The sequence below is a fragment of the Pithys albifrons genome, chromosome 5 (assembly GCF_047495875.1).
Source record: "Pithys albifrons albifrons isolate INPA30051 chromosome 5, PitAlb_v1, whole genome shotgun sequence".
Lineage (NCBI taxonomy): Eukaryota > Metazoa > Chordata > Aves > Passeriformes > Thamnophilidae > Pithys > Pithys albifrons.
Window position 1 is genome coordinate 62,265,292 of NC_092462.1, and position 20,884 is coordinate 62,286,175.

Sequence of the window (20,884 nt, forward strand, 5' to 3'; positions counted from 1 at the left end):
TTTCATTCAGGAGTGCAACATAGACCAGAGTCCTGCCACTACCCCAATATAATTGAAAACCACACATTTCATAAGCAATCTTGAGACCCTATTCCCATCTCTCCAGAACAGTCTGGAGACTAGCAGATAGGACATTCCTATGACAGCAGAGATCACTCAAGTGTCTTCACACAGTGAAAGGAAACAAATCAAGTACTGAATTTTCCTCTCCTTTATGCCTTTAGGTGTCTTTATGTCTAACAAAGTGTGGGGGGAGTTCCATTAAATGACCTGAGGACATAAAATTCTGGGACCATCAGTGCTCATTACTATGATGTCTAAGCCAACTTCATGTCTTAGCAGACAAAGAGACTCAGAACTTAATATTTTAAAATTCATTAACTCAGAGTATAGAATGTAATAAAATAGAAAAAAAAATCTAAGTAACATCTGAGACATTTTTCCTTCATTACCAAAGAGCTACAGCTTAAAGATACAGTGATGAATAATGTGACAGTAGCAAAGTGAAGCCTAGTTAAATTTCCAAAGCAGGTGAACAATTATAGTAAGATCTTTTAACTTCCCAGATGACAAAAAACATTAGAATGCAGAGAAAAAAAAAGGTGCTCATAAAAAGTTTAGCATAAAAAAGTAAAAGTTACTTTAGTATGGCATGAAACATAAACGACAGTTTTGCCTGGATTTTCAGTAACAACAGTGACTTTGAACACAAGCAAAGAAAAACAACAAAGTAGAACAAATGCATACAAGTAAATATTATCAAAACAAAATTCAAAAATTAGCACACTAGCTTTGAGATCAAGTAATTTTCATCTTAATGCAGGAACACTTTCACCAAATCATGTTTAATTAGATTCTGTTATGAACTAGGTGTGAAACAGATGGGGGTGATTACCATGAGATACGACCAGGTGTACAATGAAGGTTCACACTTACAATAAAAGTTACATAAGTAAGTGGTAAGTGTTAATGTCAAAGTAAACTTGCATTACTGTGTGCAGTTCTAGTGATTTAATACCATTGAGTCCAAAGAACAGTCCAAGAGGAAAACCAGTGATATGGTGAGAGCTTCATGGTGTGATGGGAGCTCAGAAGTTACACATAGGGAAGAGAACTATTTTAACTGAAGGACTGCTAACCACTGGAATGGGAGAACTAAGATTTCCCACTAGGACAGATGAGAATAGACACCTTGGATAACTTTCTGTTGCTGCCTGATTATGTCAACAATTTCGAATCACACCTCTATCACTTTAGGCATGTGCTTGGAGTATGTCTTTGTTTTGAGCACAAGAGAATAGAACAAGACTACTACCTTGCTGAGATGTACCTTGTTCCATACTTTAACACGAGTTTATAGCAATTTTCTAAGGAAACTGAATGGAGAAGAAAAAGGGGTACATTTAATACAATACAATGAAACTTGTAAAGTATCATGTACTGCTAATTAACTTTTGCCAGCAAAATGGTAGCAATGATTTATAGTTACTTCATCATTTCAAAATCTATCATCACATCTGGCATCACACACTTTTACAGGGTATACTACAATATCAGGGCTTAGACACGCTCCCCTTTTGCCCTCAGCAGCTAGTTGCTTTCTCCTACACAAGACACAGACACACGAGGAAAATATGAGGACCAAAATACAGTGCTTTTCACTTTATAATCCATCTAATCATAATTCTATGCAAAAATTTTTAATACTGTCAATTACAAGCCTTTTAATCTTATAACCATCTACCAACTACATCCTCGGTCACTGATTTTTACTTTTTTTTTTTTTTTAATCCCCAGAAATTTAATTCTGTGGAAGAGATCATTGAATTCTACAAATATGTTCCCATAACACTCATTGATGGAAAGGATCAATCGGGAACCCAGAGAGAACAATGCTACCTCACATATCCATTCAAGTCACGCAGATATTTTCTGCCTTAACATTGCTGATTCATTTGTACAGATGCACAGTTATTAAAATGTCTCAGAAATCAGATCAGCCTTTTGAGCAGCATTCTGCAGACCTACTCCCTTTTTTGATTGTTGCAATCCAACTTTGAGAATACAGGTAAAGTGTATGTCAACTTACAGAAAAATATGATCGACTCCCGGTGACAATGATGGACCAATTCACTCGTCTTGCGCTCTATGTTCTAACATAGGATGGAAATCAAACTCACCCTTGCTTACCTAAATGTCACTGAAACTCAACTAAGTAGCAAAACTTAATAAAGCATACCACAGTTATAAAAAAAAATATTCTTGCTTTTAAAAGTACATATGAAATGCTATGTGTCAGAGTTCTCACTGTCTATCAATTTTATGTGGTGTGCGTATGTTTGCTCAATAACAAGCTGTTCTCAGCCAACACTGAAGTCAGTGAGTGTCAGCTGCTGGTATTGGAGCAAATTATAAAGCTAGTCAAGTAATAGAATTTACATAATGACAGCTAAAACTTACTCTTTAACTTGTGTAGCAGATACTTGTATTCCATACCCAAACCTTCAAACACTTACATAGTAGGACAATTATGCAAACAAGTCACTATGAAGTCATACCATGTGCAAACATAGAGATAAAAATCATCAGTAAAAATAGTAGATGTGCTTCAAACTCAGAAAGAAAACGTGCTCCAGTGTGTAGCAAAGAACATGGAAATGTGACATTTTTCCAGCAAAAAGATCCAGCAATATGAGTTTTGGAAGGCCTAACTAAATTCCATATGTATATGAAAGGCAAACTTTAGAATTTTTCTGCACAGCATCCATAATTTTCCTTTCTAAGCACACTCAGAAGTTTGATTAGGTAATTGGAAAATACCAAAAAAAGTAACCTCAGTTATTTTATCCTTAAGAACAGGAACAAGAAGAATAAAAACACTCAAGCCCAAAAACACAGCATTCCAACCCAATTTATGATGTAGTAGGTAATAGCACAAACTAGCTCTAAAAAAATTTAGCAGTTGGTTGTCATTTTCTTGAAACCTTTTTATTTCTTGATGCTGCATCAAAATGCAAGAGAACATTCACTGTAATTATTTCTTGCAAACTGATGAGACTTAAAGGAAATTATTCTGACATAACGTTATTGAATAAGAATAAAATTGACAAAACAGAAGCTGCTAAAGTAAGTTTAGCAGAGCTCATAAAAAGCCTGACGTAATCTGCTTTAAGAGTTTCATAGCCACAATACAATTTAACTTACAAAATATTTTCAAGTTAAAACAAAAAAATAATTCTAAATTAAAAATCATAAAACCCCCACAGCATAATGATTTAGGTAGCAGATTATGGAAGTGACATACCAACCTTTGCAAATTTTTACTAAAGGAAACAGTGAACTTGCTTGCAGATGAAGACAAGCATTAGTAGTGTACTTAAACAACCTAGAGTTTATAAAGCTGAGCAACACCACCTTCCCCATTCCCCAGTACAGCTTTCATGAGCAATGGTTTAATTTTACCAGAGATAACTCTTACGAAGCAAATTCAAAACTATTTATTTAGTACTTTTTACAGAAACAAAATTAATTCAAACAGTAACCTGGACTGAAGGACTTAAAGGAAGAATTTTAACCACGTTTTCTTTTTCATGTTAACCATTTTAGTATTTATTGTATATGATATGCCAGAATTTTAAAATGGAAACTATTTTTACCATTGAAAATGCAAAGAGAGTACTGTTAGGTTTGGCATCAAAGTATATGAAGTGAAAAAAAAAAACCCTCTTGTGCACCCATCTAAAAAAATATAATTCCTTTAGAATACAAAATGAGAACTGTCATTTCCTTATTACTGACAACACAGGCAAAAGAAAGTTTGTTCCATGGTTAGTCTGATACAAACAATACAAAAATTTTCCATGTGTACATGACAAAAAAGATCTGACTTAAAGCACCAACTATCTGAAGGATTTTAACACTGTATTGCAAAATTATGGGAAAGCAATAAGTGGTTTTGAAAATAAACCTCAGTCAAATGCAGTTTTAAAATATTTACATTTCAATGCAGATGTGATAAATACTTTATCAAAACAATGTATAATCTGCTGGAGTATTTAGAAAAATATTCCCAGCTTAAATTGTTTAAAAAATCCATCAACAGTGAAAAAAGTCAGGGACTACCAGTTTTTCAAGAAGTCAGGGACTACCAGTTTTTCAAGAGAAGTCCCAGTTGAAACATAGAACACACATCCAGCATTAGAGTCAGTATTGATTTTCTTATGTCTAAAACTGTAAGAAGTTATTTTAATTGTATTTACTTCAATATACTTCATTCTACATGACTCTAAAATGATTTAACATTGACAAGATGAAGAGAAACATCTATAGTTCACATACAGAAACAGTAGACTTCAGTGTCATCCATCCCTCTTCTTTACTAAAACTTGTAATTTGGCCCTGATTTAGAAAAGTGTTTAAGCAACTGACCAATCAACGTTTACACTGCACTGAAGTCAGTAGATACGTATCAGACATAATATGTAACTAGGCACATGCTTGTATGAATTTGAGGCCTACAAAAAATATATTGTAACAACATCTAAATTCTTAAGAATGATGAAAGATTGCACTGGAAATCTGATTCAACACTGTCAATGTAAAAGCTGTGCAACACGGTTTTTCATTTTGAAAAGTCTTCATCTTCTCCAAGTTCCCTTGTAAATAAGCTCACTAATTAGAGTTCTAACCAAATGCTGAGTTCTGTAAATGATTCTATCACACACACATGGTGGTAGAGGGTTTATGTTTGGCTATTACTAATTCAGAACAACTTAGAGGCCATACAGAGAAGTGCTTCTTGTTCCTATCAACTCAAGCCTGGTGCATCTCTGGCTTGATGGTACAGAAACCTGACTGTTCTGTTCTTTCACATCTACATAACACAGGCTAAGTAAAAGACTAAGTACTAACCAAATTAAATTTTTTAGTGCTATCTGACCTAATGGGGAGCAACTCTGATTTTATGTACACCCTGGTATCTCCTCTGAAGTCAGCAGAAGTGTTTTTATTTCACTGAAACAGAGCACTTGCATTTAAATTTTACTTTTCATGCATAATGCTTAATTTGCCAATAAAAACTATGACATATACTTGCTGTCCACAGAGGACCAAAGGTGCTTCTCAGTACACATGTGCTTGATCTCTGAAATACCATGCTGTAATATACCAAACTAAATCCTGTTAAATTTACAAAGATCTTATTGTCTAAGACTTTAATCCATAGAGACCTAGCACAAACCAGTTACAGCACAGTATCCTAGGGTAAGGTGAAAGATGTTTGCATAGCAAATCTTTTTCATATTTTTCCTATGGAACAGATGAAATTGACCTCCAATCCAAATTTAAAGCATGAGAGTGCAAAGTAGTGCTTAATACTATCTGCTTCTCTCTCTAAATCTGCTCTCTTCTTCTACTTTGCTAACAGCAAAGATCTTTTGGCAAAATAAAGCAGTTATTTCACTCCTTCATTTCAAGCAAGCTGGTGGCACTCATTAAAAACAAGAGGGGAAACCTCTGCTAGTCTCTCACTTAATGCTTTTTTGCTTGAAGAGAAAGAACATCCCAACCCTTTGTTGCCTCTATTAAGTGTCTCTGTCCATGACTTATCCATTCTTCTTGGTCCATATATACTCTTCCACAAAACCAACACTTAAACAGACATTGAAGTGTTTCAGCTGGTGAAGTTTCCACCACCTGGTAGTTGTTTTTATGGGTCTTTTTAAGCTTCATTTTTAGCATACTCTGCTTTTTTGTTTGGTTTCCTGTCTCAACATTCTGAAGAGTAAGACGCTTCCGATAACGTTTGACACCAAGACAACTACTTGTCCTTTCTGACAGAACTACTTTCAGGACTTGACCTTTATACTTGTTGATAGTCTTCATTACATTAATTATCTCTGGTGAATCAACATCGGGATGGTTTAGTACCACAACTGGCTGGTTACGACGAGGGCATTTTATCAATTGATTCATTTTCAGAGGGACAAGCCGAAGACGTCTTGCTGTCAACAGGTATGACATGTCAGAACTTGAAGCAGTTTCTGACTGAGTTCTCATTTTTCTCTTAGGAAGTTCTCTGAGGCTTGCTTGTTTTGCCTTATTTTTGGGACCTAATTGACTTTTTGAATAGGACTTGCTTTGCTTGCTCACATCACTGCTTTTCTGAAATGGTACAACAGTTTGTTTGCTATTATTTTTAACACTTGCCTCTCGCTTTGGTCTTTGCCTGAGTGATATAGTTCGGGACTCAGCATTTGGTTCACTCTGATTGGCCAAACAAGGCACATTACCACTAAGTGTCTCAGAAACACTGACAGGGACCGGCCGAGGCAGAAACATTTCATTGCAATACACAGAAGGAGCTGATGTTTCACTGCTGTTTTGTGTTCCATCTGAGTTTTGACTGCTAGTAACATTCAAGACTCTTAGCATTGTCCCTTTAGGGATAAACACCGGAGTAGCAACATGGGAATTTTTAGTTACCCTGTTTTTCGATGTTCTTGCAAGTGTAAAGACCTGATCTTCACTGTGTTCTTCACTACTGATCACATTTTTGTTTCCACTGTGCGCTTGAGACAAAGTTACAGGCTGTTCCACTTCAGTGGCACAAACAACTCTCTCACAACTTGCTGAACTCTGTTGCGGCAAAAGCACCTTTTTACTAGAAGCTTGACATCTCAAAGGCATGGATTTCATGTTAGATTCAGTAGCAGACATGAGCTGAGCAATCTTTCTACACAGCAATGTTGCTGACTTCTTACTGCGTGTTGTGTCATCCCATCTGACATCCTCTGGAACATGTTCAGCCCCAGAGCTAAGAGAAAATACAGACGAAATAACAGGTCCTTCAAAAGGATTGCCTTTATTTTCCATTTTCTGTAGTTCTAGTGATTCCAGAAGATGACTGTTCTTTTGACTTATGTTTTGAGATCTCTTTACTTTGCTAAAGCCAAAAGTTATATCCTCAAAAGGTGTAATTTTAGTGATGTGAAATTTTTTCCCTGCCTCAGAAGATGCAACACATTTTTTATCAAAACCTTTACCAGCTACATATGCTTTTGTACAGCCAACTGGCAGATTCTTATATTCTTTCACATCCCTCTTCACAGGCAATGTATCCTTTTCTTTTAGGATTGCAGAATAATTTTTGCCCTCCTGAGCAGCCTCTACTGAAATGTTCTTGGAACATTTATCTTCAGAAATAGAAGCATATTTTTGAGGGTATATGTCCTCACTTTCTTCATAATGATACAAGTCACAATGGAAATTATTTTTTCCACCTACATCCCACCCTGAAGATTTAAGATCACTTTTTTTTTCAGAACTGTTCATCACCAGAGATGGAGAACAAAGTTCTATGATACCTGAATGGACATCAATACCTTTCACCAAATGAAAGCATAATTTTGATGCATCTTCCCTCTGTACAGATACAGAGCTACAGTCTGAGAGGTGAGAATCAGAAGAACTAAGACATTCAGAGTTCTTGTCATACGTACTATCCAAATTAAGCTGGTTACTAACACTGGATAATTTGTCTACATTCACTTCCATGGTTAGCAACTCATTTTGAGACACAGATGATGTTTTTCTTCCTTCTGTAGATCGCTCTGTACCTGGACTCTCAAGTTTCTCTTCAGCACAGTTCACAGATTTGTAAGTGGCTTCTTTCAAAGGAATTAGTTTAAGAACCAGTTGTTGTGCTCCATTCACTATTTTAATCTTTACGATCTGAGCTAAACAGTTAGAAGGAACTACAAGTTCAGACGGTGCAATTACTGTTAAAGGCATCCCAGGTTGTAAAGGCTCCGTTTTTGGAGAATAAACCTCAACCTCCACACTTTGATTCTCACATACACTCATTTCAGATGGCTCCAACATTGTTTTATCCTGGACTGATGATGTATTTACACTACATTCTACATTATGAGATGAACAGATTGTTTTAGTTGCTTTACCTGGAATCTCACAAACCATATTTGAAGACAAATTTGAAAATTCATTCTGAAAAGGAATTTTATTGTATTCCTGTGTTTTTTTACATAAAGTGCTTTGACTTTGCTTCTTTTGCTTCTGTTTTATGAGAGTATTTGACAGCCGTTTAGTAGGTGTTTCATGTACTCTTCTTGTATGTTTTACTATATAGTCATGTCTAACAGCACCATATTCACAGTATTCACACTGATATGGAAAAATTCCAGTGTGTTTCACCAAATGCCTCTGGAATTCTCCTTTGGTGTAGGATACATAACTACAATGGGAACAAAGAAATTTAATTTCTTCATGTTGCCCTACATGCTTTTTATACTGTAAAGGATCTTTTGTTGAAAATCTACATTTATCACAGTAGTATTTACCTGGTAGAAAATTTTTTACTTTAAATGTTTTCTGAGTTTTACTTGGGTTTTCCCTCTTGTGTTCTTCAAAGTTTGCAGCATTGGCACTCTCAGGAACAAAATGAAAAGCTGGTGGTGTAATATGACTGCACTTCTTGCAGATGAAATTTTTGTCTTCAGTCCACTCAAGCTTCTTATGCTTTTCTATATCTTGCATTGAAATTTTCTGAACACTTCTGCATTTTATACAGCTTATCAGTGACAATTTACTGTTCTCAACCTCAGTTCCTTGGTAACAGCAGTTTTGGTCATCCTCCCTATTTGATGGATTTGCTTTATCCTCAAAAGATTGCTTTCGGGGTGTAGTTAGGGAATTATTCCTATCATTAACTTGGCCAGGGTACAATCTTGGTAAAATTTCCCTCATTTTTTTCAACTGCATTTCAGAAGATGCGACTTTGCACCACTTTAATCAAACACAGCATCAACAGAAAAAAATGTTTTCTTGGTATTACTCTTGTACATGCTGCTTATCAAGCAATCATTCAGGCCACCAATCTGCAGAATATACACTTTGGACGAAATGGTGTTCAAGCAAGTGCATCTGTATTATATTCCATGTTCTTAATTTTAGTCAATCAACTTGCAGCACTAAAGAATAAAAAGCAGAAGTTCAGGTCAGTTATGATTCAGTGATCACTGAAATACAATCAACTAATAGTTTAACTATTAGCACACTACAGCTGAATAATAGACTCTAAGTCTATTAATACACCACTGATAGTATTCTGCACATACAAGTAACTCTAAACAAAACATACCAAATCAAATAATCCTTTAACATTTGCTCGTATTCAGCATTGTCATAAATACACAAAGTTATATGCTATGTGTCAAAACCTAAAGAGTTTGTGCTTTTTCCCCATGCCATGAAAAATCGTACATCTAAAATGTATTTAGAAGCTAACAAGACACTTCACAACAGAAATCAGCATTAGAGTCTAATTTCAGTTGATTTTCAGCCCTCGACTCAGGACAAGATATTATGAAACACTGCAAGTGCCACTCCTTTGCGGATCTCAGCAGGGAAACAAGAGGTGGCTACAATGGTTACTAGAAACACAGAACCATTTGTTTGGTTTTAAATATAGGGATTTTTAAGTTAGCACAGAAATTCCTGACATGCAGAAGGAAGTTCTTTCCTAATCAGTGCCAATGTTTCAGATGCAAACAGTCTTGAATACTAACTCATAAGAAGATGTGATTCATGATTCACATATTCTGAAAGTAATGAAGTCAAAACAATCTGGGGCTATAAAACTAATTACTTTCTCTTCTATTAATATCACAGTGTAATCACTTCTGTGTATGTGGACAAGCATATAAATAAATCACTTCATCCTGATAATAGAGAATGTCAATCAAGCAAAATAAACAATGCAACATAAGGCAGAGGAAGGACAGTAATATCACTGTAAAACACCACATTAGCATGTGCAGTATATTTGGCCCCACAGGTTCCAGCACTCTGACCCTTTACTATATTTAATGGAAACAAGATCTCAGCCTTTAAGTTTTTGGCAAGGCTATGAGACCACTGTTATTTGGAAAATAAACAACTAAATTAGGCTTTTGAAACATATGTAAAATATAGTCCAAAGCTAACATCAACAAGCAAAATCTACTCAACATCTTTCTTAGTCTAACACTGTTAGTTACATACTGTTGCACAGACCTCCATTCAAAAATAGACCATTAAACACAGTTATTTCTAGATGCCTTTTCAATACATCCAACAGAAGACTTATGGTTCTGAAATCCAGTTCCTCACCAAGTCTTGGAGTACTGTCCAGATGTGGGGCCCACAACAAAAGAAAGATGTGGGCAGTTTAGTGGCTCTCCTCTGGAATTATTCCGCATTGATCACAGGGTTGGAGCACCTCTCCTGTGAAGACAGGCTAAGAGACTTAGAGTTGCTCATCCTGGAGAAGGCTTTGGAGAGACCTTACAGTCCCTTCCAATACCTAAAGCAGGCTCTCAAGAAGGCTGGAGAGGCACTTTTCACAAGGCATTTAGTAATAGGACAAGGGGGAATGGCCTCAAGCTGAAGGAGAGTTAGATATTAGGAAGAAATTCTTTACTGTGAGTGGTGAAACAGATTGAGGAACAGGTTGCGCAGAGGCGCTGTGGATGCCCTATTCCTGCAGGTGTCCAAGGCCACACAGGATGGAGCTCTGAGCAACCTTTTCTTGGAACTAGATGATCTTTAAGGTCCCTTCCAACTCAAACCATTCAGTGATTCTATGATCTTCCTATGCTTCATCTGTCAGTATAGCATGTCAATATAACTGCTATAGTAATGCTGCCCTAAAGATGGGGCTCTGCAAAATTATGCTGAAGAATGTAACCTCAAACAACAATAAAACAATGGCTAGGGACAACATAATGAGCTTTTCATTCTTTAGCAGATGGATGGCTGCACACTAAAACTCCTTAGTAGGTAGTTCTAGAACTGTAGTAATCTCATCTCAGTGCAATGCAGACAGCTGTGAAAATACACACAATGTGAAAAAGAAATCAATGGCAGCCTTGCAGGAAGGAGGGAAGTATACATGACTGATGTAATATGATCTGGAGATTTATTTTGTTTTAAGCAGTTCTAATGTGGGTGACATTATGCTCTCCATTATTCTGAATCTAAAGAGGAAAGAAAAAGCGTACGGATGCAGTAGCTCATATGGAACATTCTTCCCCCTGCTGCTGCCTCTTTCTAGACTTAAGATGAACCGGTTGACACACAAGTGTGATGGTAGGCCTGTGTTCAGGAGACCAACTGTTTTGTTTCAGGAGAAAGATGGTAAGAGATCTTGATATGCTCAAGATCCAGACCAAAGATGCTTTGCACATTTCTGTACAGCTTTAAGAGAGAACTAAAATTGCATTTGAAAGAAAAGGGTGATGTTAGATCAGTATTTGCCCTTTTTTGCTGTTAACAGCTATCCATTGATACTGAAACTGTTCTCCATGTAAACTCACCAAAAGCTACATGCCGTTAGCACGCTTAATCACAAAAAAGGGATTATAAACCCAGAGAATTTTCTTAAAAATTTTAAACACTGTAAACTCCACCTTATGGGACAACATGAAGAACTATCCACATTCTTTAAGGGGCAAGGATGTAGAAGTAACAGAGTCCCAACATTTTAAGAATGCTTCAAGTTAAGTCAGATCTGGGCTGCTCAGTCCAAAACACTAGAAAAATTTAATAGAGGTAGTCCAAGAATAGGCTAGTAATCCTACTAAACTTTCCTAATTCAAACAGCTTTATGTAGGAAAGTGGAAACAACTAGGTTTTTCAGGCTTTAACCCCAAAACCAAGATTTCATTCAGAGCTGTGAAATGACCATGTTACTAGAATTAAGGTTTCAAGTGTAGGTGTCAGACTGCATTCCATATGTACAGAGGGTTGATCCCAGCCAGCAGCCAAGCAGCCACACAGCCACTTGCTGGTGTTGCACCCTGAGTAGGAAGGGAAGTGAAGAAAAAGCACAAGAAAGTTTATGGACCAGGCCAAAGGCAGTTGAATAGAAGGAAAGAGGCAGGGAGGTGACATAAGGGAAGTTACCACCTTCCACAAGCAGACAAATGCCCAGTCAGTCTCCAAACAGCAGCCACCTTGGGAGGCAACTGCTCTCTCCCCTTCTTCTTCCTCTACTTTCAGTTTTCATGGCTAAGCATGACATTATATGATATGGTCTATCTCCCTGACCAGCTCCAAGCAGCTGTCCCAGCTGTGTGCCTTCCCAGCCACTTGCCCACCCCATACCTACTCACTGCAGTGGAGGCAGAGAGAAGGGGAAAAGAAAACCTTGACATTGTGCAAACTGCTCATTAACAAACTAAACTCTGGTGTGTTATGAACACTGTGTTAGCCACAGATGCAAAACACAGCACTGTATAGGCTGCAGTGAAGAAATTTAACTCTGTTCCAGCTAGTCCTACTGCAAGGTGAAAAAGAACTGAATAAACAGTTGGTGCCAAAGTAACATCTCATGTCTCTCTAGCTAGCTATTTGCCATGCACCCTGAATGCTGAACAATTAATAAGAAAAGTTTTGATACAAACACAACCAATTTGTCACTATTTTGAATAAAAGAAGCACAAAATCACATTGTCATTTCATGTTTATATTAGAAAAAAAATTTCTGGTTACTTCAAAAAATTGAGATCATCAATGTACACAATGTACCACTGGAGGATAGGCGAGAAGAGGGAGGAATTCTACTTAAGATGTGTTTTGGTATTTAGAGGGTTGGTAGAAGAACATTTCAGAAGATTTAATTTAACGATAGATACTAGATTTTTCAAGTTATAATCATAAGCAGTGTCTTTGGACCAGTCCAAAGACATCAATAAAGGAAGACCTGAACGTCTACAAGGAGTGAATGGCAAACAGGAACGGGATGGATGAAGATGGAGTAAGAGACACTAAGAGTGTTAAAATAAATTCTGGTCATTGTCTTTACAGGAATGGATTCACAAAGAAAACCCCCATAAAAATACTCAGAAATACAGTAAAGTACCCGAATTAGAAGAAATTAAAAAAACTTAAGAAGCCCTAGTTTGAAAAATAAATAAATAAATAAATAAAAGTAAAAACTTAGATGCACATGGAAAAAAGACTGCACATGGAAAAAAGACAGCAGAAGAAAAACAACTTCCTCATTCACTCCTTTTACCAAATATCTGGAATTGAGTGACATTAAAAAGTCAGGCATTCAGTAAAAAGAAATATTCCCACCTTTGACACAATACTTGCGTATCTTGAACTTTGCTGCTCAAGACACAGAGATTAACAGATCCACAGAAGTCAAAACACATTTCAAACTGTGGGTATCACATGTATGTAAAGGTTAAAAAAAACCAAAGATCCATTAAAATAAAGGAAAATAGGATGAAACATGTGCAGTCTGACTATGCCGAATTCATCCAGTAGAAGGACTTTTGCACTGTACAAGATCACAAACCACTGATGTGGCCACTGTCAGACAGGAAATTTCTATTTGCTTCAAATACATTAATACTTTGTTCATCATTTCAAATCAGAACATTTATATTCCACGGATTTCATTCCCTTTATCTCAAACTATATGCTGCTCTCAGTGAAAAGGGTGAGATGAGCAGCATTTATCCCATGTGATTAATCAAATGAGCCTTTACTTCAGCAAAGCACACACCTCTCACACACTGAGCTCACAAGGCTGCAGCCAACAACCAGGTGTGCTTTGGTACTGAAAAACCCATATAAGTCATACCTAGGAGAAAGAAGTTTAAACAGAATTGGAAGACACTGTGCATGATTGCATCAGGAGGATGCATGTGCAAAATCTGAGTCCCTGTGAAAAATTTAAATCTCTGTGCATGCTTAAAACTACCTTGTGTGTATATATATATATGTATATATATATAAGTATACATATGTACACACCATATACTGACCATTTAACATCAAGTGACTATCTTTGTTAAGAAGAGTTGACTGTTCTACAGACCCAACTATACAGTTACGAATCATCAGTCACTGATTTTAGGCCTAATGAGTGGGAAAGATTTGAAGTGTTTCGCTCAAGTATCGCATATTGTATTAATTAAAATAATTCATTTTGTATTAAAAACAAATTATTCAAATACATCACAGAAATTTTGTCCACAATTATTTCTTCTTAAAAAGATATTTTGTTTCACAGTAACAGCTAATCATACACATAACAGCTTTTGTTTTGTATCTGAAATTTATATTTTTTCAATCAAAATGAATAATAACAATGCAGAAAATTAAGAAGAGCAAAGACCATGCATCAAGTTTTTAGAGCTCATTTTTATTATAAAATATGCAGTTCTTTCAATCTACAGAAAAACAATTACATTTAAAATGTTTACTACCTATATACTCATGCAAAACACTGATTAAAAGCAAATCACTATTTTTCAAATGCATAAGTGAAAACATGTCCAATTTACTGATATTTATTGGCATAGTACAAAGGCAAGTACATGTATGTACTATGCAATATTCTACTGAAATGGAGGTCTGCTTCCCCGTGGCTCTAGGACCTAGGCCTAGCTTTATTCGTATATGAAAGATACACATTTCTGTTTGATCATTCCACTCTTTGGTTGTCTTCCTGCATACACTGAAAAAGGCATTCCCAAATAACTACTGTATCAAAAGCATTATTCTAGAGAGTGCTCACAGATGTTTATACAGGTATTTATCATTACATGTATGATAACTTTTTTAATCTATACTGCTCATTTCATTATTTCACACAATTTAGGACCATTTTGAAAATCTTTCTGTATATCCAGAGCACACTGCCCAATATGTAGCATTGCCTTTCTCTAAGCTCTAAGGCCTGTAAGCAATACAGAAAGAAATATGGCACCGAACAAAATGGGAGAGGAGAGGGAAGAGAAACATTAAAATCACATAACCCTTCGTGCCCAGTTCTCAAAGCACTCATGTAGATGTTAAAACTAATTTATACAGATTTCATTCCTGCTAAGATTAGCCACATGCTATCTGTATGTGCAAAAAAAGGGCCTTGGCTGCAACCATCTACTGCAGCAACAATGCACAACAGACGCTAGGAAAATCCTGTAAAACACCATTGACTTCCTAATCATAAAACAGACTTTTTTTATTAAATGTACATTGTAGGACCCTTGGGCTACATCTCTGACAACACTAGATCATCTAATTTAAAGAAAACCATTTCATACATCTAAATTACCTTGCGTCCAATGTAATACTTCTTAATGGTAGACAGTCTTGCAATAAAACTCAATGTGGAATTTAATTAAGCGAATCTTACGCCCAAATATTCAAAAGAACCTCATTTGCACACAAAACACAGGATGTTCTATTTTGCTCAGGAATACAGCTACTAACCCGAGAGCTCCTTTTCTTCAGGAAGATGGCCAAGACGAAAAACCTGGACGTCAGCTTTAGTTCAGACGAGTCCAAAGCGGCCTGATGGCGTCCACGAGACAAAAAAAAAAAAAAAAAAAAAAAAAAGAAAAAGAAAAAATCTCTTGGGCATCCAGCCCACCCACGCGGAACGGAGGCCTCTCTCTCTCTCTCTCTCCCTCTCCCTCCCTCCCTCCCTCCCTCGCTCGCTCGCTGCCCGTGTCCCGGGGCCGAGCCGGGCGCTGCGCGGGCCGCGCAACCCTCCGCCCGCAGCGCCGCCGCCGACCCGCAGGGGGCAGCACCGCCGGCAGCGCGGCCCCGCGCGGACGGGCAGGGAGGCGGCGGGAGCCGCGGGAGGACGAGCCTTACCTGGCTCGGAGCAGGGCGACAAAAAGAAAGGGATGCCTCCCTCCGGGCAGACCCCGCCAGCCGCCGCCGTGCCCCTCGTCTCCGGGCCCACGCGACAAGCTCAGCGCCGCCCCGCGCGGGTCCCGCCCCGCCCTGCGGCACTTACCCCAGCGAGTCCCCCGGCCACCCCGGCACGGCCCCCGCCCACCGCGGCGGCGGAACTGACCTCACGGCCCGCCCCGCCCGCCGCCCCGCGCCGCCGGGTAGAGCTCTACTGAGAACCGGGGAGCTCTACTGGGAACCGGGGCGATGAGGGACCGGCACCGCCGTGCGGCAAGAGGCTGCGGAGTAAGGAAAGCCTCCATACACATGAGGAGTCGCTGCCCGCTGACCGTCCCTCCACATTCTGACATGCAACTGGCCAAAGGATGCGCTGTTGCTCCCAATAATCACTCTACATCCCTCCCGGTTCCGCTGTTTTATTAGTGTATGGCATGGGCCCATGTTGCATGGGCATCACTCCATTAAGACTACAGTGATTGGGTAGTTGGGCTTTTTCAGATGTGTTCTGAAAAAGGCAGATTTCTTTTTTAGTAGGCTGTTAGCCAAATTTGAAGGGAGAAAAAATTATTTAAACTGACAGGGTGTTGCCCTCCAAACGTATACTTAATGTCACTGCAGTATCTAACCTCTGCTTCAAAGAAACTGTAGCCAACACAGGGCCTGAAAGTCTTTCCAGTTGATGTCTTTGAAATGGAGCTTTTCAGTACACAACTTCAAAGTTAGACTCCATGTTGCCTACTGTTCTTTAGCATGGATTCTGTGTGATAACAGCAACCAGTAAGAGTAAGTTATATTTTCCAATCAGTTCTCTACTGAAAGAATGTTTGATCTTGTCTAGACATGAACACATATCTTTAGGGATCTCAGATTTTGGGATCGGCTCTTCACATCACCAAAAAAAGAGAAGAGGAAGTTAACCCTATCAGGGAAGGAAGACTGGGGCAAAAGAATCTTCTCAACTATGAATTTTTTAGTTACAAAATGTGACAATGGCATCAGAGTCTTTTGATAGCCATGTAAAAAAATACTTAATGATCATAGAATTGATTGGATTGGAAAAGACCTCCAGCACCCTCACCCCTCTAACATGTCTTTGCAACCCTTCCAGTTTATCTGGGAAAACTGACCCCAGGGACATCTGGTTCAATAGACAAGCAACAAGAATGCTGCAGAAATACATTTGTTTGACAAAGTTTTACCATGATTAGAAATCAGCCCTGTAGGTCTTAGTAATTAGTCAAATTGTGTTGTACCTGAGTGGTTGAAGGGTATAACAACCCTGTGTAAAGCCACATTCAAGGTGACCCAGTTTGGCTGTGGCACCTCAGTCGTATGAAGTTATGCTCGTAATTCTATACTCTGTTTCCTGGCCTCTCTTGGTCAGCACCAACCCCTGCATATTTTTGTAAGAGGAAGTTACACTTAACAGGTCAGTTTGTTTCAAAACCAGAAACATTAGAAGCATTCCAAAAATACAAAGTTATAATCTTTAACCCAAATAATAATTCAAGAAATAGTTTGCTGGTCAACAATTTTTTTCATCTCATCTGTCTATATCTGAAAATGTCCAGTCTGTGATAAATATTATCAGTACATTTGGGTGACCTCCGAATTCCTGGGTCTTGCCAGGTCTTGTGTTCTTTCTCAGTTTGTCCTGTGACTCACCCACTGCACAGTGGTAGTTAGACATTTGTAAGCATCTCTGTTGAGGGTCTTAAAGGGCAGGTCATCATTTAGTAATGCTAAGGGTGTTTCCTATCCAAGTAGGAAACACTAATAGTGATGCTACTAATTTGCAAACAGAAGCAGCATCCAAGCAAGTAGCTGCATCTTTTGCAGCATTGCTGTGCTATGAAACTGGTCCTGTACCCCTGCTGTGGAACACCCTTACTCCAGGAATTCACCATGACTCCTCTGTTGCTGTTGCTTGTTCTGCTGCCAGCCTGCATTTCTTTCCACCCTCTAACAAGATTATCTGACATGAAATGCTGATTGTTGCTTGTGGATCCATGGGAACCATAGGTAGACAGAATCACAGAATCATTCAATGAGTGAGATTGGGAGGCACCACAGCGGGTCATCTGGTCCAACGTCGCTGCTCAAGCAGGGTCATCCTAGAGCACATGGCACAGAACTGTGTTCAGATGGTTCTTGAATAGCTTTGGTGAGGGAGACTCTACAACCTCTCTGGGCAATCCCATTCGCAATCACCTGCATGGTAAAGAAGTTCTTCCTCATATTCAGATGCAACTTCCTGAGCATCAGTTTCTGCCCATTGCCTCTTGTCCTATTGCTTGGCATGACCGAGGAAAGCCTGGCTCCATCCTCTTGACACCCTCCCTTCAGATGCTTATAGACAATGATGAGGTCTTCTCTTGGGGCTGAAGAAACTCAGCTCCTTGAACTTTGAAGCTCAGATGCAAAACTATGAACTAGCTGTGTTTGGAGAAGGTTCACGATAAAAGAGAATAAAGAGGGTAAGTAAACAAGCTACAAGATTAATCAAGTGCTCTAGGTGCTTCTCTATGAACAATTTTGCTTTGCATGTTACTAAAGTCACAATGGCTGGAAAACATGAAAAAACCCAGTGGTGATGAGCTGGAAATTTAGAAGGGCACTTTTTTGAGACAAACATAATTTCTCTCTCAGCCATTGCAGTACCTTCGCATAACAGCTTCTCCTATCCCCTTTCAGGACATGATCATAAAACTAGAGCTGTATGGATATGTTTTTTCACTCTACAGGCTGCAATAATGCAATAGCATATTCTGTTGAACTCAGGGAATACACTTTGTAGATCTGAACCGTGTCAGGCGGAACATTTTGGCTTTCAGGGTGAAAATATACTACTTGATAAGCATTCAGAGCAGTTAGAAAATACAGTCTTCGTGTTCCAAAATGTGCAAGCACAACCTGCACACAATGGCATAATCAGGATCTAAATCAGCAGTGGCAGAAGTTTCAATTGTAAGTTTCCTAGCCCCACATATTTCAGGATTGGACATAGAACCTGAAGGAACCAGCTCAATTGTTGGTTTGTGTTTCTCTAGCTGATATTAATGCTGTAGTATCTGTTCCCTCTTGAAGTGGCCAAGGTGCATATATTATATGAGCATTCTAGAAGTTTCTTTGGCTACAAGTTGCTGCTAATTACCAGATCTCTCCCTCCTGCTAATTTTTTTGATTGGCAGGGCACTAGGATCCTTAAGAAGAGTCAAGAGTGTAATTTTACATGATGTTCATTTCTGCATCCGTGTTTCGAAAAGCGCTGCGGCCCCGAGCGCCCAACTCGCGATGCTCTGCTGCACCCTGCCGGCCGCTGCGCGCAGGGCTGCAGCACCACGGACCCGCCTGCGGGCGAGTCTGCCTCGTCTTCCGTTTAAGGCAATTGACAATTCGAGTCTTGAGGAGAAAAAAATACAAGTCTATCCATTTTTCTCTCCTCTCTTACTCTGACATTTCTATTATTTCCACGTATGTCCCCATTTGTTGGTGACCTCACCACCTCACAGATAGTCTCCTCTCCTCCCCAAAGCGTACGCAGACAAGGCCTCGCCCCCTTGTTCCTGAGCTACGTGGCAGTGCCTTACTCTGCCTCTCGCCAAGCAAAACACGTTTTGATGGGCTACTGGGGAGCAGTGCAGTACGTCTACGAGCTGGATCAATTTAGTTGCTCCTCCGGCAGGCAGCCAGGCTTCAGAGTCTTACAGGAAACATTCTCACGTAGACCTCAGCTCATTTGTCAATTTTTTTAATTTGAGAAATAGATTTAACTATAAGGGTGGGGACTGTAGGCTGTGTGATCACATAAGCCTTGAGCCTTTGGAAAATCAGGTTAACAGATGAAAGTCAAGTCGAAGGAGAGAGGATCCAGTTGAGAGTGTGGTCAGGGTAGAAACTGGAACAAGGTACTGAACTACTAGAGACTAGAACTTCTGCAGTGGCTTTTCTATCATTATTTGAGGTGAGCAATCATTAATTTGGTGGTGCTGTAGGCACTTTTTTGAAGGGCAGCACACAATGATTACCTGCAAGAACGAGACCAAAGGTGAGCTAGAGACCCTTCTGGCACTGTGTTCCCTGCTGGTGGCTGAGCAGAGAAAAGCCCCTGGGGTAAGGACCCGGGGACAGCGGCTGTCAGCCACCACATCTCCAGAGGCAGCCTCCTGGAAGGAAGATAATGGCCAGTGGTAAGGATTCCAGGGCACTGCAGAGCTTCCTGAAATAGTATGGGGAGGAAATGTGAAGTGATTGAAAAGAAAAGTCAGTAGTAGATCAACTAGATTAAAAACATTTGCTGTTACAAGTCACCAGTTCTCTCCCACCACTTATTTTTGTTACTTAACTATTCCTTAAAAACATTTGAAACAACCTAAGGATAGAATAACATTCTTAGTCAAACAGTAAAATATGTTCTTGGTAAAGATGCATCCTGTAAACCAATACAGCAGGATAAATCTGAAATAGATTTACATTTTACGCAGTAGTTAGAAAACTACTGCTTAGCTAAACACCATTAACATGTCTTAATACTCTTCAGGCCTTTCATATGCAGTCTACAGGTATTCTAGAACACCAATTATATAGTATCTTTTAAGTGGGATAAATACTCTGCTAGATATCAGTTTCACTGATAAATATATATACATGCAGTAACACAAATCATTACTACTATATGGTGGCATAATCTGGTAAAAAGCAAATCTTTCAGTAATACTCTTCTGAATTCTCATGAATACCCAGTGCTTTCCTAGGAATCTCTACCATCAATACTGTCTCCTGAGGCTTAATTCCTCTATTTCAGATTCTCTAGAGGAGTGTTCATACAAGGGAAAACATATATATCCAGGAGAAGTAAGAGAGGCTTAGGACACATGAATGAACAAATATGGTGGTAAAATCAGTGTGGGTGTTCTCTTAGCTGTATCTGTGGTAGCTGCTGTGTGATACCAAAGTTACATATCTTTTCCTTTAGAAATAAACTGGTTTTATGTAGTAGCTTCACTCTCCCAACTTAATCACGATTTCAAATTTCATTACCTTAGGTTTATCTAGTTATTGCAATTATTACAAGAGCTTTTTCAGATAACTACCCATTCTGGGAAGTTTTTGTTTTGTCATTTATGAGGAAATTAAACACAGGTAGCAGATTATCCCTGTTAAATCT

At 38.8% G+C, this 20,884-nt stretch overlaps 2 protein-coding genes across 3 annotated transcripts in view; one reads left to right on the top strand and one right to left on the bottom strand.

Annotated features, from left to right (window-relative positions):
* Nucleotides 1-2,193, top strand: part of CLNK (cytokine dependent hematopoietic cell linker) — a 33,167-nt gene extending 30,974 nt beyond the window's left edge. The window contains exon 17 of the mRNA XM_071556792.1: nt 1,798-2,193. Coding sequence (XP_071412893.1) covers nt 1,798-1,941 — 144 coding nt within the window. The 3' untranslated portion in view covers nt 1,942-2,193. The remainder of the gene's footprint in view (nt 1-1,797) is intronic.
* A 1,286-nt stretch (nt 2,194-3,479) lies between these two features.
* ZNF518B (zinc finger protein 518B) lies at nt 3,480-15,864 on the bottom strand. 2 transcript variants are annotated; one of them, XM_071556791.1, is made up of 3 exons: nt 15,821-15,864; nt 15,289-15,369; nt 3,480-8,987 (listed from the first exon to the last, which is right to left on the bottom strand). In XM_071556791.1, the coding sequence occupies exon 3, from the start codon at nt 8,776-8,778 to the stop codon at nt 5,530-5,532; it is 3,249 nt and encodes a 1,082-aa protein (XP_071412892.1). In that variant the 5' UTR covers nt 8,779-8,987; nt 15,289-15,369; nt 15,821-15,864; the 3' UTR covers nt 3,480-5,529. The 2 variants fall into 2 exon arrangements, with proteins under 2 accessions (XP_071412892.1, XP_071412891.1); XM_071556790.1 differs by lacking the exon at nt 15,821-15,864 and adding an exon at nt 15,676-15,784.
* Between the last annotated feature and the right edge of the window lie 5,020 nt (nt 15,865-20,884).